The sequence below is a fragment of the Jaculus jaculus genome, chromosome 2 (genome assembly GCF_020740685.1).
Source record: "Jaculus jaculus isolate mJacJac1 chromosome 2, mJacJac1.mat.Y.cur, whole genome shotgun sequence".
Lineage (NCBI taxonomy): Eukaryota > Metazoa > Chordata > Mammalia > Rodentia > Dipodidae > Jaculus > Jaculus jaculus.
Genome location: NC_059103.1, coordinates 51,320,273 through 51,338,090, shown reverse-complemented (window position 1 = coordinate 51,338,090; position 17,818 = coordinate 51,320,273). Strand labels below are relative to the sequence as shown.

At 38.1% G+C, this 17,818-nt stretch overlaps 1 protein-coding gene across 4 annotated transcripts in view; it reads left to right on the top strand.

Annotated features, from left to right (window-relative positions):
* Ankrd12 (ankyrin repeat domain 12) overlaps positions 1-17,818 on the top strand; it is a 194,569-nt gene that overhangs the window by 119,402 nt on the left and 57,349 nt on the right. For all 4 annotated transcript variants that reach the window (XM_045142702.1, XM_045142703.1, XM_045142700.1 and 1 more), the window contains one exon: positions 3,817-3,964. In XM_045142702.1, the coding sequence (XP_044998637.1) occupies positions 3,817-3,964 (148 nt within the window). The remainder of the gene's footprint in view (positions 1-3,816; positions 3,965-17,818) is intronic.

Below are 17,818 nucleotides of genomic sequence, written 5' to 3'. Positions count from 1 at the left end.
GCCACTATGCTCAACTCTGTGAAACATTTGAATAAACCACATGTACCTACCATCATATGCAAATAATATTTATCAGTTGCTTCCTGATTAGCCTAGAAAGCTTTCTGTAGTATCAAGATCCTTTATCCTATTTTCTTACTTAGCTAAGGAAATAAGGCCAAAAATGGAAAGTGCTTCAACTCATAGAGGAATTCACTTCTGTATATTTTATAATGACTAAAACTCTTTGACTTCCACTGATCTTCTCAGGCCCCTAAAACAATAAGAGAAATTTTATGAAGTAGACCTTCTGGACAAAAAGCAACAGAAATAAAAAATTGAGATTCTTAAAGATAGAGGTCACAGGAACAAGCAGTTTCTGACCTAGAATAAGATATAGCAAGCTTTTCTCTACAGGCCAAATGGCAGATATTTTAAGCTACAGGCCACTTCTGTCTCCTTTTCCTCCTACTTGTCACCTCATTTCTTCTCCTTGTCTGTTAATAATTCTTAAAAATATAAAAGCTATTATTAGCTGGCAGGCCAGAGCTGGCCCTCAGGCCATGATTTGCCTATCTCTGATTCAGAAGAAGCAAGAAAATTAAAACCAGAGATGTTACAGCATAGAATTCCAAGAGAAATGAAACTGAAGAACTGCTGGCTATCTTAAGCCAGCTGTAACCTCTGGAAATATGTGTTATATTTGATCTATGGCAAAACATACTGATTGATTTAAAATCTTTTTTTCTCTCAGCCCCACCCTAACCCACATAACCATGTGTCTACTTCATCCACTAAGTAGGTGCCTGAGTATGTAGATGAAAATCAAGAACTTTTGTTCAGAGATGGAGAGATGGGTTAACAGCTGGCTTACTTCCTTGTGAAGCCTAAGGACCCAGGTTCAATTCTCCAGTACTAGTATAAAGCCAGATGCACAAGGTGACACATACATCTGAAGTTCGTTTGCAATGGCTAGAGGCCCTGGTATGCCCATTTAAAAAAGAAAAAGGGAAACAAAAAACGAACTGTAGTTCTTTAGTAGCAGCCCTGCAGAGCAAGTTGAGATTCTGAAATCATAAGCCTCATAATTTGGTTTTAAAAAAAAAGAATAAGGGGCTAGAGAGATGGTGGTTAAGGTGCTTGCCTGTAAATCCTAAGGATCCAGGTTTGATTCCCCAGTACCCACATAAGTCAGATGTACAAGGTGGCACATGTGTCTGGAGTTCATTTGCAGCGGCTAAAGGCCCTCGCATGCCCATTCTTTCTTTTTCTCTATGTGCCCCTCTCTCTCTTTCTGTAATAAATACAGAATAAAATATTAACAGCATCATAAGTAATTTTTTTCATTTTTACATTTCTAAATTCCTACAATAATAACATAGGAAGTTTTATTAATTATTGTGAATTTTCATTTCCAAATACTTGAATTTGTTAGGAATTTTTAATATCCCCTCTCTAGAATTGTCCTTCAGCAGTAAATGCAGTTAATATTCATGCTATTTGTTTAAATATTTGAAAGTCTTGATCCCATATGAAGCTTATAGTCTATAATAAGGGAGAATGTGTTCATTATTTAAATACTTATGTATAAGGATATACTAACACATATGTAATACACTGATGTCAGTAGGAATAAAAGAGCATAACAAAAGAGATAAAGAGGTAAAATTGGTAACACCTGGCTACTCCTCATGTGTAGAGTATGAATAGGAAAGACCATAATGACTCCCAGGATTGTGGCTTAAATGACTGGGGAGGTTTCAAAGCCAAATGGAAATGAAATGAATATTTAGACAATAGGTGAAGCTACAAGGTTAACCAACTCTGTTTAGGACCTATTGAGTTTATGCTTTTTTAAATATTTTATTTTTATTTATTTATTTGAGAAAGAGAAAGAGATGGGGGGGGGGAATGGGCACACCAGGGCCTCCAGCCATAGCAAACAAACTCCAGATGCATCCTCCACCATGTGCATCTGGCTTACATGGATCCTGGGAAACTGAACCGAGGTCCTTTGACTTTGCAGGCAAGCGCCTTAACTGCTAAGCCATCTCTTCAGTCCCGAGTTTATGCTTTTGTGTTAAAGCACACACATATTTGTCAGGCATCGTAACATCTGCCTATAATCTTGTACTTGGAAGGCAGAGGCAGGAGGATGGTGAGTTGCATTCCAGCCTAGGAAACATAGTAAAGTCCTGTCTCATAAAACCAAGAAATAAAAATTTAAAAAAAAAAAATATTCAACTCATTTGGAGCTCAAGAAAGGGGAGCAAAAAAGAGAGCATGAAAGTGAATGAATGAATGAATTACATAAGTATCACCACATTTAAATGAAGTAAGTCAGTCCTCTAAAGGTGATACATTAAAAAGCATGAAAAAAGCCACGTGTGGTGGTACATACTTTTAATCCTAGCAATCAGGAGGTGAAAATAGGAGGATTGCTGTGAGTTTGAAGCCAGCCTGTGTCAGCCTATACTAGAGTGAGACCCTACCTTGGACAAAAAAAAAAAAAAGCATGTAAAAAGTTAAATCACAGAACTATCAGAAAACAATGACTGCTTTAGATCTTTACAGACTTAGAAGAGGTATGTCCTAGGACATGGTAACATACTTAGTGGTAAAAAAGTAAAGGGGTCAGTTTAAAAAAAAAAATCAGGCTGCAAGAGTAAACATTTTTTCGGGAACTTGACTATGAAGATTTAGTGAAAGGAGAATCAATGCCTTTTTACCTTCTAAGCCCCTCCCCATCCCGACACAGCCATATTTCTTTATTGCTACTATTTTTTTTAAGTTAAAGAGCCATGAATGAACTGTAAAGATCTGTCTTTTAAATAGAAACCAGTAAAGCCGGGTGTGGTGGCATATGCCTTAAATCCCAGCACTCAGGAGGCAGAGGCTCACCATGAGACCACCCTGAGACTACATAGTGAGGCTACATAGGTCAGCCTGGACTAGAGTGAAACCCTACCTCGAGAAAAAAAGAAAAGAAAGAAACCGATGAAAAAGGAGCTTAAAATATCAAAAGGAAGATAATTCAAAATGAAATTGACAACTGACTAAGAGGATAAATCTTAGTTTGAGGGATCCTGAAGTTTTTATTAATTTTGTGCATAATAAGAGAAATGAGTAAAAATTATATTGAAGGATTTTTGAGTAGTCAATGGAAATGAGGGCCTTCATTAGTTCTGGAGGATGGAGAAGACAGTAAGATGCAAAGCATTGGTAGTGAGTAAATATTAGCCTTAATCAGAAGGTTAATGAAGAGACTAGAGATCTTGTTCTTGTATTGTGGTTTGTCAGAAGGTAGAAAAGCTTTATAATAGATATTTAGTAAATATTTGTCAACTTTATGATGAAACAAACAAAAATAGTAACATTTAAGACTGAAATATTCCAGTTTAAATTTTAAGGAAGAGAACTGGAGGGATGGCTTAATGGTTAAGGCATTTGCCTACAAAGTCAAAGGACCCCGGTTTGATTCCCCAGACCCACGTTAGCCAGATGCACAAGGTGGTGCATGTGTCTAGAGTTTGTTTACAGTGGCTGGAGGCTAGGTGCACCCATTATCTCTCTCTCTCCCTTTCTGTCTGTCAAATAAATAAAATATTTTTTAAAACTTTTAAGGAGGATATTTTTTTACAGTAGATTGAGTCATTACATGAGGTGAAATTTAATGAAAATGAAACTGGAAGATAGTAACAATGAGTTAGAGTTTACTATGTGTAATAGGGGCAGAGTGGATGAAATAGCATTGAGAAGATATGATGTTATCAGGAGAATGATTGAAATTATATGATTTATGAATGAACTAAATCTTCCTACTATTTAATGTTGCAGATAGTGAAATTGTTACTTCGTCATGGTGGGAATCCATTTCAAGCTAATAAACATGGAGAGCGTCCAGTGGATGTAGCAGAAACAGAGGAGTTGGAGTTGCTACTCAAAAGAGAGGTGCCCTTGTCTGGTGATGATGAAAGTTATACAGGTTTGTTTTGTTGGTGGTGGTTTGATTTATTTCTTTATTTGTTTTTGTAGATAGAGTCTCACTATACAACATTGGCTGCCTCAAACTTGGCAGTCTTGCCTTAGTCTCCTGAGTGCTGAGCTGTAAGTTTGTTTCAGATAACCTATACCTGACCTGAAAGTTGATAGAAATGTCTAGATTAGTATATGATTCATAAAATGGGTACCTTAGAATAAAGCAGGCTATATTAGAAAAATTCTCAGTTAGCTATGAGTGGGATGATCAGCAACCTAGGTATGTGCTGTACATGACTGTGTTATTACCCTATTTCAATATTTCTCCCCATAAATTGCTTAACTGTACCTTTATTACATTTAGTCTTACTTCAGAACCTCTCCCCATACATAGCTACCAACACTGCTCCTCTGACTCCTCTTCATCCTATGATGTGTCATGGAATTACTAATAAGAAGTTGCATGTTCTTTCCTGACATGAATAAGTTGTCTACATTTATGCTTTTGTGACTTGGGTAGTTGAGTTCTATATGTTGTTGCAAAGAAGATGGCACTTGCTTGACAGTTTATAAAAGGAGAGATCCAAATGAATATTTTATGCAGTGCTTAGCATATTTAGAACAAAAAATAAACAATTTAAATATATATCACAGAAATGATTTCTATGTTGAAGAAAATTTTTGTATAAATTGGAAGAGTTTGTTCAAAAATTTAAAAAATATGACAAATGGCCATATCCTCATAAAACCTTAATTCCGAAAGGAGTTAGGTACATGGATTATTTTTTGTTTTTTGTTTTTTTTGGCTTTTTGAGGTAGTGTCTCACTCTACCCCAGGCTAACCTGGAATTCGCTATGTAGTTCAGGGTGGCCTCAAACTCACGGCAATCCACCTACCTCTGCCTCCTGAGTGCTAGGATTAAAGGCATGCACCACCACGCCTAGCTGGTATGTGGCTTTTATGTTCTATTACATATGAAGGAATAAAACCATGCTGTACTTACTTAATTTTAACCATTTTCAGAAAGTCATAGGAAGACATCTATAGCAGAAAGTTTTATGTAACAGCCTAATTATTGTTCATGTGGAAGGACAGCTAAAAGAACACACCTTTTGAATACTATATCCCTATTGCCTAGTTGAACACAAGTAATTATAAATATATTCTTGACTTATTAAAGGTGGTGCCAAAAGATGAATAATTGAATAAAGAAATCATGGACTAAAGTCTAGCATTGATCACTGGCACTGATGTGTAAATAACTTGTAAATATTATCAACTGGCTTGTAATGAAATCATGCCTAAAAACAAAAGTAATGTAGAATTTAAGTAACAAACAAAACTAAAAAACATTTGAGAAGAGGACTGATAATACTAACATAATAAACTTGTGCTTCTAAAGGGAAAAGTTATATGATAACTGTTTTGCTTTATAACGCTTTTTTGGCACGTGTATGTGCATTTGTGATATATGCACATGTGTGCAGATGTGTGTGCTCTGTAACACATGAATGCGGAGGCCAGAGAAGGATGCTAGGTGTCCTCTTACCACTCTTCCATTTTCTGTCCTTGAGACAAGTCTCTCACTGAACCTGAAGCTCTTCATTTCTTATTTGATCAGTCATCTCAGAGATCCTCCTATTTCTACCCCCTCCATACCACCTGTCTTTTTACATGTATGCTGAGGGTCAAACTCAGGTCTTCATGTTTTTGCAGCAAGTAAACTTATCCTGTGAGCTCTCTCTCCAGCTCATTTCGATGTTTGAAACAGGGACTCACTATGTAGCCCAGGCTGACATTGAACTCAAAGCAATCCTGCTGCCTCCATCTCACAAGTACTGGGATTACAAGCTTGTGTTACTATGCCTGGCTCATGATAACTATTTTTCTGATAGTAGAAAAAACTAGCAGTTAGAGAATACTCTCAGAGCTGGGAAAGATTGCTCACCAGTTATAGACACTTGCAAAGTGTGCCAACTTGGGTTTAATTCCCTAGTCACCCAAGTAAAGCAAGATGGATATTCATTTGCAGAGACCTGTCATGCTCACTCCCCCACCCCCCATATACACACATGTGTGCCCACAAATAAATAATTTTTAAAAGAATATTTTAAAATAAAAAGAATTGCAGTACTAACAGTCAAATTTTAAAACATTGTATCACAAAAAGAATAATTTTGTAACAATAAAAGGAATATAATATGAGGTAAACATTAAATTTAGTATTGCCCTCATAAATACTAAGTTAAATTGTCCAAATACTTAAAGTAAAAAGTGTTAGAAATATATGATAACATTGATAGAAACACACTACTATTTGGAAATTTGAGCAGTTTTCGTAACATACACATTCCCTTAAGAAAATCTTAAAATTGGAGACATTATATATATGTTAGCCTGACATAATTCAAACCTTCCTGGATGCTTGGATTATACAGGTGTACAAAATATACTTTTCCTTGTATTTCTAAACAAAATTATAGTCAGAAACTGTGAGTTACTTGTCTGGTGCAATGAATTAAATAGAAAAATATCTAGCCTGTCTAATCAAGGAAAAATGGGTGAAATTCATACATATAACTGTAGAGCAAGAAAACTAATTGTAGGCTGGGAGATGGTTAAGGGTGCTTCCCTGAAGAACCTGCCTTCCCAGCCTTGATTCCGTAGCACCCACATAAAGCTGCACCCAAGGTGGCACATGTGACAGGAGTTCATTTTCAATGGCAAGAGACCCTGGATAGCTCACATGTGCACATGTCCAAATAAATAAAAATTTAAAAAAGAAAATATATTGATTGTTCCCCAAAATCTAAAAGATATTTTTAAACTTTTACAGAAGGTTATATAGAGATATTATCTAAACTAAAAACTTTTAAGAATAATAAATACAGATACAAGGCAGAAACCGAAGACATGAAGAGAATGTGTTCCCCAGGGAAATAGACACAGACTGAAAGATAAGAAAGGGTAAAGCCATAGTCCTCATCAAATGTCCTTGCTACACTAACCTGTGGAAGCCTATCAAGGCATAAACAGCTGCTTTCTTTTTCTAAGTGAGCAAAATTCTGATAATTGACTTGGGAAGGTAAGGGGGAGCTACAAAGTAGGCACAATAAAACAGTGCCCAGCATTCAGAGATGCTCATAAAAACTTTTCTGTAATTACAGTACATAAAGTTCTGTTTTGTTGTTCATACACACACACACACACACACACATATATATAATTATGTATATGTATGTATGTACCTGTGTGTGTGTGTGTATCTCACACACACACACACACACACACACACTCATTTTGTTTTCCTAGACAAGGTCTTACTGTGTAACTCAAGCTGGCAGCAAACCCATGATCTTCTTGCCCCTGCCTCTCCTGAGTGCTGGGATTCCAGGTGTGAGCCACCATGCCTATGCTATTTCTTTACTTTGCTTTTCTTTTTTTGGTTTTTGGTTTTTTTTTTTAATAGAGTTCATAGGTTGGCAAGCTTACAATGGAGCTGATATCTTACACTGTTATCAAGAGCACATTCTGGAAACTTTTGTTAATATTTATGTAAAATTTATATACATACCCAAAAATGTGTATAATATAGATGTGTAAAACTATTAGTGTAGTAATGTCTATAATAATTGTGAAAGTCCATGTAAAATACTGTTTAGAAGTTCCAGAATGACATATTGCCTTCCATATACAGTATGTATAAAAATACAAGCTTTTAATACATTTCCTCCAGAACAGTTTAAAAATAGAGTTGGGCAGTGGCTCAGCAGGTAAAAGGATACTGTTTAAAACTGGGCACATAGTAAGCCCTCTGGGCCAGAAGATCTGGGGATGGAAACCCTGAACTGGTATGTGTCAGCAGAAGACAGTCACCCACCCCCACCTTACTACAATTGGAGCAGAGCCCAGTACCTCCAGCCAATACAATAAGAGCTACTCAGGTAGGCAAAACTTTCTCATTCCTCCAGCCCACAGAATTCCCTGCCTTTGGGAGTTCTAATCTTATACCCACATAGAGCTGGATTACATCTGGTCTAGGGAGTAGGGCAGGTTAGGCTAGCGAACACTGACAGGAAAACAATTATTAATATACAACAACACTCTTTTGACATGAATGTCTGTACACAGCCTTAATCTGACTAAAGAAAATGAATTAGAGAGAGAGAGTGTGTGTGTGTGTATGTGTACACACCATACCTGTATCCCTTGAGGGTCTTTATTTTTTTATGTTAAATTATTTTATTTTATTTTATTTTTGGTTTTTTGAGGTAGGGTCTCACTGTAGCCCAGGCTGACCTGGACTTCACTGTGGAGTTTCAGGGTGGCCTGAACTCACGGTGACCCTTCTACCTCTTCCTCCCAAGTGCTGGGATGGTGGTATTTGTTTTTATTGACAACTTCTTTTTTTTTTTTAATTTTTTTTTTTAATTTATTTATTTGAGAGCGACAGACACAGAGAGAAAGACAGACAGAGGGAGAGAGAGAGAATGGGCACACCAGGGCTTCCAGCCTGTGCAAATGAACTCCAGACGCGTGCGCCCCCTTGTGCACTGGCTAACGTGGGACCTGGGGAACCGAGCCTCGAACTGGGGCCCTTAGGCTTCACAGGCAAGCGCTTAACCGCTAAGCCATCTCTCCAGCCCAACAACTTCTTTACTTACAGACAATAAGCCATGATATTTCCTCCCTCCCCCATTTTTCCCTTCACAACTCTGCTCTCCATCATATCCCCTCCTTCTCTCTGTTAGTCTCTCTTTTATTTTGATGTCATCATCTTTTTCTCCTTTTATGAGGGTCTTGTGAAAGTATTGCTAGGCACTGCGAGGTTATGGGTATCGAGACCAATTTCTGTCTGGAGAGTTGCATTGTAAAGAGTGATACCCTTCCTTTGCCTCTTACATTCGTTTGGCCACTTCTTCCACCATGGATCCTGAGCCTTGGATGGCATGACAGAGATGTTTCAGTTCTGGACACTCTTCCATCCCTTCTCCTCAGCACTATATTGCCTTTTGGGTCATCCCAGTGGTCACCACTATCTAAAAAGACAAGCTTCTCTAACAAAAGTGAGAGTAGCATTAATATATGAATATGAATATTAAATGTAGTGCTTTCAGGGAAGTTTGGTGGGAATAATATATGCATTTAGCCAGACAAGAGCAGGCTTTATACCCCTAAGGCTCATGACCTCCCCTGCCATAGGCTCTTTTGATTAGGTTTTCAGTACCAGGCATGTATTCCCTCCCATAGAGCAGGCCTCCAGTCCAATTAGAGAGCAGTTGGTTTCCCCCAGAGCAGACATGCCACTGTTGCACCCATTCGGTCATTTGGCCTGTCTGGCCAAACTTGAGGCTTCCAGTGTCCACTGTTTACACCACTGATGACTTCTCTCTCCCATAGGGCTGCATACAGTGCAGCTTTTTCCACCTAGTTGGCTAGTCTGCAGGAAGAAGGTTTTCAGCTTAGCACCAACTTAATTTTTCAGTGATCTTGCTGCCCATGCATGTGAATTCTTCAGCAATAGGGTCTTACCTTCTGTTACTCGTGGGAAACCAAGGGCCTTAGCAATAACCTATAATGTTTTGGAGGCAGTAGGACCTCCCTGGCCAACAACTCACTGGTGGGTATCCCATCCCTGGCACTGGAAATTTTCTAGTAACAGTCTATGGCTTCTATATGTACCATTATCCAAAGAAGTATGCTTTCGTATGTCTTACTCAGGAAATCTTGACTTTTGACTGACTCTGCCCCCACTCTTTTCTTACTCAGTCTTTCTCCTGGCCTCACTTAGGCTATTCCCCTCCCTGTAATCTGTTCTTCTACTTACATATATACAATGGCATCCCATAAAGTCCTTCCTTCTCCTCCCTCCCTTATAGCCTTTTTTCCAGATTACTGGCCTCTGCTACCAATCTTTTGGTTCCAGCTCACCCACAAAGCTAAACATTTGTAGCTAGGATTGACATATGAGAGAGAACATGAGACAGTTGGCTTTCTGGGCCTAGGTTACCTCACTTACTACAATCCTTTCCAGATCCATCCATTTCCCTGCAAATTTCATAATTTCATTACCACTGAACAGAATTCCATTGTGTAGCTATACCATATCTTTATTATCCATCCATATGTGGATGGACATCTAGGCTGGTCTCATTTCTGAGCTCTTATGAATAGAGCAGCAATAAACATGGTGGTGCAAGTATCTCTAAGGTAGTGAGAAGAGTCATTAGGATACATGCCTAGGAGTGCTATAGCTGGATCATATGGCAAATCTATTTTTAGCTGTCTCAAGAACCTCCACAGTGATTTCCACAATGGCTGTACCAGATTATGTTCCCACTAACAGTGTAGAAGGGTTCCCCTTTTGTCACATCCTCGCCAACATTTATTATCATTTGTTTTCTTGATGGTAGCCATTCTAACAGGAGAGAGATGGAATCTCAAAGTAGGTTTAATTTGCATTTCCCTGATGGCTAATGATGTAGAACACTTTTTTAGACATTTATATGCCATCTATATTTCTTCCCTTGAAAACTCTATTTAGTTCCATAGCCCAATTTTGTTTATTTTTATTTATTTATTTGAGAGTGGCAGAGAAAGAGACAGAGAGAGAGAGAATGGGCATGCCAGGGCCTCCAGCCACTGCAAACGAACTCCAGACGCATGCGCCCCCTTGTGCATCTGGCTAACATGGGTCCTGGGGAATCAAGCCTCGAACCGGGGTCCTTATAGGCTTCACAGGCAAGCGCTTAACCACTAAGCCATCTCTCCAGCCCCATAGCCCATTTTTTAATTGGGTTATTTGAGTTCTTATTGTTCTGTTTTTTTTGGTTCTTTGTATATTCTCGATATTAATCCTCTGTCAGATATATAGCTGGCAAAGATTTTCTCCCATTGTATAGCTTGTCTCTTTGCTCTATTCACAGTGTCCTTTGCTGTACAAAAGCTTTGTAATTTTAAGAGATCCCAGTGATTGATTAGAGTTTTTATTTCCTGAGCAATTGGGGTTATACTCAGAAAGTCATTGCCTATGCCAATATGTTGAAGGGCCCTGCCTTTTCCTCTACCAGTTACAGAGCTTCAGGTCTGATATTAAGGTCTCTGATCCATTTGGACTTCATTCTTGTGCATGGAGAGAGACAAGGATCTATTTTCACATTTCTACATATAGATACCCAGTTTTCCCAGCACCACTTGTTGAAGAGGCTGTCTTTTCTCCAGTGAATATTTTTGGAATTTTTGTCCAAAACCAGATGGTTATAGCTGTCTGGATTAACATCTGGGTCCTCTATTCTGTTCCATTGATCTGCGTGTCTGTTTTTATGCCAGTACCATGCTGCTTTTGTTACTATGGCATTGTAATATAGCAATCTGGTATGGTGATACCATCAGCCTTATTTTTGTTGCACAAAACTGTTTTGGGCCAGGAATGGTGGCACACATCTTTAATCCCAGTCCTCAGGAGGCAGAGGTAGGAGGATTGCCATGAGTTCGAGGCCACCCTGAGACTACATAGTGAATCCCGGTCAGCCTGGGCTAGAGTGAAACCCTACCTCAAAAAAAAAAAAAAAAAACCCACCTGTTTTGGATTTTTTTGTTTTTGTCTGTTTCTGTGAAGAACATCATTTGAATTTTGATGAGGATTGCATTAAATGTATAGGTTGCTTTTGGCAAGATTGACATTTTCACAATATTGATTCTTCCAATTCAAAAACATGGGAGTCTTTTCATTTCCTAGTGTCTTCTGCAATTTCTTGCTGAAGTGTTTTAAAATTCTTCTTGTAGAGATCCTTCACTTCCTTGTTTAGGTTTATTCCAAGATTTTTTTTTTTTTTGAAGCAATTGTGAATGGGAGAGATTCCCTGATTTCATCTTCTGCATGTTTGTTATTAGCATATAGGAAAGCTACTGATATCTTTGTGTTTATTTTATGTCCTGATACATTGCTAAAAGTGTTTGTCAGCTCCAATATTTTGCTGGTAGAGTCTGTAGGGTCCTTTATGTATAGAATCATTATCTGCAAATATAATTTTATCTCTTCCTATCCAATTTGTATCCCTTTTATGAGTGTCTCTTGCCTCATTCCTATAGCTAGGACTTCCAGCACTATATTAAATAAAAGTGTGGGCAGTGGACACCCTTGTCTTATTCCTGAATTTAGTGAAAAATTGTCACTTTTTTTCCATTTAGTATTATGTTGGCTGTTGGTTTGTCATAAATAGCCATTATTATGTTAAGATATGTTCCTTCTATTCCCAGTCTCTGTAGGACTTTTACCATGAAAGTATGTTGGATTTTGTCGAATGCCTTTTCTGCATCTATGTGATTTTTGTCCTCCAGTCCATTTATGTAGTGTATTACTTTCGTCAATTTGAGTATGTTGAACTATCACTGCATCTCAGGGATAAAGCCTACTTGGTTGGAGTGAATAATCTTTCTGATATACTCTTGTATTCTGTTTGCCAATATTTTGTTGAAAATTCTTGCATCTATGTTCATGAGGGAGATTGGTCTGTAATTTTCTTTTTCTTTTTTTTTTTCTGTCTTTGTCTTGTTTTAGTATCAGGGAGATGCTGGCTTCATTGGGTCGAAGTCCTTCCTTTTCTATTTTATGGAAAGGTTAGAGAAGAAGTAGTGTTAGTTTTTCCATGAAGGTCTGGTAAAATTCACCAGTGAATCCATCTGGGCCTGGACTTTCAGTTGGGAGAATTTTTATAACTGCTTGGCTCTCCATACTTGTTATAGTTCTATTTAATTGGTTTATCTCATCTTGATTTAATTTTGGTAGGTCATATGAATCAATGAAATCATCCATTTCCTTCAGATTTTCAAACTTAAGGGGCACATATATTCTTTTTTTTTTTTTTTTTTTTTTGGTTTTTCGAGGTAGGGTCTCACTCTAGCCCAGGCTGACCTGAAATTCACTATGGAGTCTCAGGGTGGCCTCGAACTCATGGCGATCCTCCTACCTCTGCCTCCTGAGTGCTGGGATTAAAGACGCACGCCACCACGCCCGGCTAAGGGGCACATATATTCTTAAAGTATGTCCTTATGATTTTCTAAATTTCTTTGGTGTCTATTGTAATGGTGCCTTTTTCATCTCTAATTTGACTGATTTATGTCTCTTCTCTCTTTCTTCTGGTCAGATTAGCTAAGGGTTTATAAATCTTATTTATCCTTTCAAAGAACCAACTCTCTGTTTCATTGATTCTTTGGATTTTTTGTTTCTATTTCATTAATTTCTGTCCTAATATTTATTATTTCTTCCAATCTACTGATTTTTGGTTTGCTTTGTTCTTCTTTTTCCAAGGCCTTAAGGTGAAGCAGTAACTTGATTACTTGTGAACTCTATCAAAATTCTTAATATAGGCACTTAGAGCTATAAATTTCCCTCTTAGGACTGCCTTCATTGTGTCCCAAAGGTTTTGGTATGCTGTATTCTATTCATCATTTGATTCTATGAATTTATTGACTTCCTTTTTTATTTCTTCGATGACTCATTCAAATTAAATAGTGTACTGTTTAGTCTCCATGAATTTGTGTATACTCTGTAGTGTTTCTTGTTGCTGATTTATAGTTATTGTGGTCAGATAGAGTACAAGGGATTATGTCAATTTTCCTGTATTTGTTAAAATTTGCTTTTTGTCCTAATATATGATCTATTTTAGAGAATGTTCCATGTGCTGCTGAGAAAAATGTATATTCTGCAGCCTTTAGAAGGACTGTTCTGTAAATTTCTGTTAGGTCCATTTCTTCCATGACATCATTTAATCTAGATGTCTCTCTGTTTATTTTTTGCTGAGATGACCTTTCAATTGATGAGAGTGGGGTATTCTGCTTACAATTGTGTTTGGTGTTATCTGTGACCTTAAGTCTAATAGTGTTTGATGAAACTGGGAGCCCCCATGTTAGATGCATATACATTTAGGATCATAATGTCCTCCTGTTGGAGTGTTCCTTTGATCAGTATAAAGTTACCTTCTTTATCTTTACTCACTAATGTTGGTTTGAAGTCTATCCTGTCAGATATTAGGATAGCAACCCCTGCTTGTTTCCTAGGCCCATTTGCTTGAAATACTGTTTTCCATCCTTTCACCCTAAGACGGTGTATCTTTTATTGAGAGATGAGTTTTCTGGAGGCAACAAGTGGCAGGATCTTCCCTTTTTTTAAATTTTTTGTTTATTTTTATTTATTTGAGAGCAACAGACAGAGAAAGAGGCAGATAGAGAGAGAGAATGGACATGTCAGGGCCTCCAGCTAACTTGCTAACAAACTCCAGATGCATGCGCCTCCTTGTGCATCTGGCTAACATGGGTCCTGGAGAATTGAGCCTCTAACCGGGGTCCTTAGGCTTCACAGGCAAGTGCTTAACCACTAAGCCATCTCTCCAACCCAGGATCTCACCTTTTAATCCAGTCTGCAAGCCTGTGTCTTTTGGTTGGGGCATTGAGACCATTGATAATAAGAATTATTATTGAAAGATACGTGCTTATTCTCATCATTCTTGTTTTGTAGTGCTTCCTATTTTCCCTTTACTTGCTTTTTTAAAACTGTTATTTGAGTGTGGTTTATGTTTTCTCATGTGTATGCTTTGCTTTCTCTTCAGCATGAAGGATTCCTTCAAGTTTTTTCTATAGAGCTGGTTTAGTTGTCATAAATTCCTTTAGCCTGTTTTTGTTCTGGAATGTCGTCATTTTTCCACCAATTTGGATAGACAACTCTGCAGGATAAAGTAATCTTGGCTGACAGTTTTGTCTTTCAGAAGTTGGAATACATCATTCCAAGCCCTTCTGGCTTTTAAAGTTTGTGTTGCGTAATCTGCTGTGATCCTGGTGGGCTTGCCTTTGTAGGTGACTTGCTTTTTCTCTCTAACTGCTTTTAATATATTTTCTTTGGTTTGTATGGTTAGTAGTTTAATTGTAACAGCGAGGAGAGGTTCTTTCCAACTTTTGTCTGTTTGGTGTTCTAAAGGCTCCCTGTATCTGCAATGGCATTTCCTTCCCAATTTGGGGAAATTTTTCTTCTATGATTTTTGATGGAAATTCCTACTAAGCCTCTGGATTGAAGTTCTTCTTGTCCTATACCCTGAATGCTTGTGATTGATCTATTCTTAGTGTCCAAGATACCTTGGAATTCTCATTCATACCTTCCTATAAGCTTGTCTTTCTCTTTTTTGGATTGTATTAGATCTGCCACCTGGTCTTCTGGTTTAGATACTCTGTTCTTTCCTTCATCTATTCTATTGATGTGACTTTCCACAGAGGTTTTTTTAGTTGACTAACTGTTTTTCAAAGCTATAATTTCTGCCTGGTTTTTCTTCAGTATTTCTATTTCCTTACTCATGTCTTGTAATGCCCTCTTTATTTCATTAAACTAGCATCCTGTGTTCTCTTGGAATTCCTTCAGGAGTATGTTTTCTTCTTTAATTCCTTTTTTGTTTTAATTCTTCTTTAGTTCCTTCTTTGTTTTCTCCGAGTCCTTTGATTTCTTTGAGTATAGATCAAATCATCTTTTTGAAACCTTTGTCAGGCATTTCACCTAAAACAGTCTCATTGGGGGCTATTTCATTTGGCGGGATTGTATTATTTTGGTTCTTTGTGCTTCTTATATTGTAATATTGTGATTTTTGCATCCTGAGTTGATTTGACGCTTGTGTTTTCTAATCTGCAGTGCTTTTAGATTTGGAAATCCAACTTTATGTACCTTCGCAATAGGAGTTTAAGGTGTCAAGTGTAGCTCTTGTACTGTAGACCAACCGTGGGAATAATCCTAGGTATTGAGTTTTCCTGCTAATCAAGTATTCTAGTGGGCTGGGTGGAACAATTTACTGGCAAATTATAAATTTCAACTGATCAATATACATATTCAATAAAAATCAGCTGAGTGTGCAAATGTGGAGAATAAAAGAAACAGATGGCCTTATAAAGCCAAAATCCCTAAGGGTATGTTTTGCTTTATACCCTTAATCTTGTCAGCTGGGAGTTTGAAATTTCTGTTCTGAACTGGGTTCCAGGTCAGCCTGGATCTGAATCAGGCCCTGCCTCCAATAATGACAGAATCAAAATACAAGGGCCCCAAGAATCTAAAAGCATCAAAGGCAACAGTAGTCAACCCCCAAATATAGCTTAATTGAAAATGGTAAAGCCAACCAAGATTGTATAACCCATAACCTGCCCTGACATGGAGAGCAAGGTTAATACTTCCAAAGCAGGCCTATGTACTTGCTTTTTTGTCAGTTGGCCTTCTTATCTTTTGGGGTGCTTTCCAAACTCACCAATACTGAGTGCCCACCTCAGTCCCTTGTGTTGTGCTATGAAGCTGGTGTTCTGATCAGCTATGCTGGATGTCCTGCCGCAGGGGCTGAGAGTGCTGGAAGCCTGTAGTTATACTGGAACTGCTCAGCTGGACCCACCTGTATCTCTTTCAACAGCTCCTTAGTTGATCTATGCTGTCTCCCATTTAGGTTTCTTGGCTTTTTAAGGAGGCTGATGAGGTTAGAGAGTCTCCTTGTTTGGTGTCTACTCCTGTAGCTAGGCGCTGAGCAGGTTTATAGGGGCCACAAGTGCCTCAGTGGAATTCTGGCCATTTTACTCCTTTCTGGGAATCTTAGTCTCTCCTGTTTCTCTGCTATGGCTAATTTAAAAAAAAAAAACCTATACACCCCTCTTCCTTTTTTTAAAATATATTTTATTTATTTATATATTTGAGAGAGAGAAAGAGGCAGAGAGAGAGGGAGAGAATGGGCATGCCAGGGCCTCCAGCCACTGCAAACGAGCTCTAGATGCATGCACCCTCTTATACATCTGGCATACGTGAGTCTTGGAGAATCAAACCAAGATCCTTTGGCTTTGCAGGCAAACACCTTAACCATCTTAAGCCATCTCTCTAGCCTCACCTTCACTTTTCAGGAGAAGAATATATTTTGCTGTGGTTTTGCTTAAATCCCTCACAAGGCTGGTTTGGTGTTGCTCCTATGCCACCATCTTACCTGGAAGTCCAAGGCTTTTGTTCTAATTTTTATTCTTTTTGTGGGTTTGCTGTCTGTTTCCTTCTTCTTTGCTTATTTATTTATTTATTTTTATTAAGCATCAACTTTGTATGTACATATAATGTGGTGGTACCACTATTTCCCTTCTCTCTACTCCCATTCTTCTGAGGGTCCTCCTCAGTGGGATTGCTAGTATTCACCATGGAATTGTGGTTTATGACTTAATAAGATTAGCCATCAGTCATTGTGGGGAGGGCAATGCCCCTGGTTATTCCCTCCTATCCTGGAGCTGTTACAATCTGTCTGCTCACTCTTTCACAAAATTTTCTCAGCCCTTGTGGATGTGTTTTAATTCTGAGCCCTAGCTGATAGTTGAGGGGTAGTTCATATCCTGCCGTGGACTCAGCTATCTTTTCTTGTCTTTTTGATAGATTTTAGTTGTCCTTTGTTCTTGCTGCCTTCTCATTTCACCCCCCAGAGCTCCAGCATGGTTAAAAGTCCACCATCTTGACCAGAAGTCCTCTTCCTTCCCTCCTTCTTTGTTCTTACTTTCTCACTTTGTTCTTAGGTTTACTGTTTTTGCCTCTGCACTTGTTCATTTTTATTATTGATGCACTGCATTTCATTTCTCTTTATTGATGTTAGCACCTTTGTAGTGTAGCCACCCTAGTTCATATTTGTATTGATGCCTGAAATTTTATACATTGTTAATCTACTGTATTTAAAAATCTCTCACTCACCAGAAGAAATCTCCATGACTTCTTTTTTATAAAAATCTACTTCTCTAGCCTGGCATGGTGGCACATGCCTTTAATCCCAGCTCTTGGGAGGCAGAGATAGGATCACCAAGAATTCGAGGCCACCCTGAGAC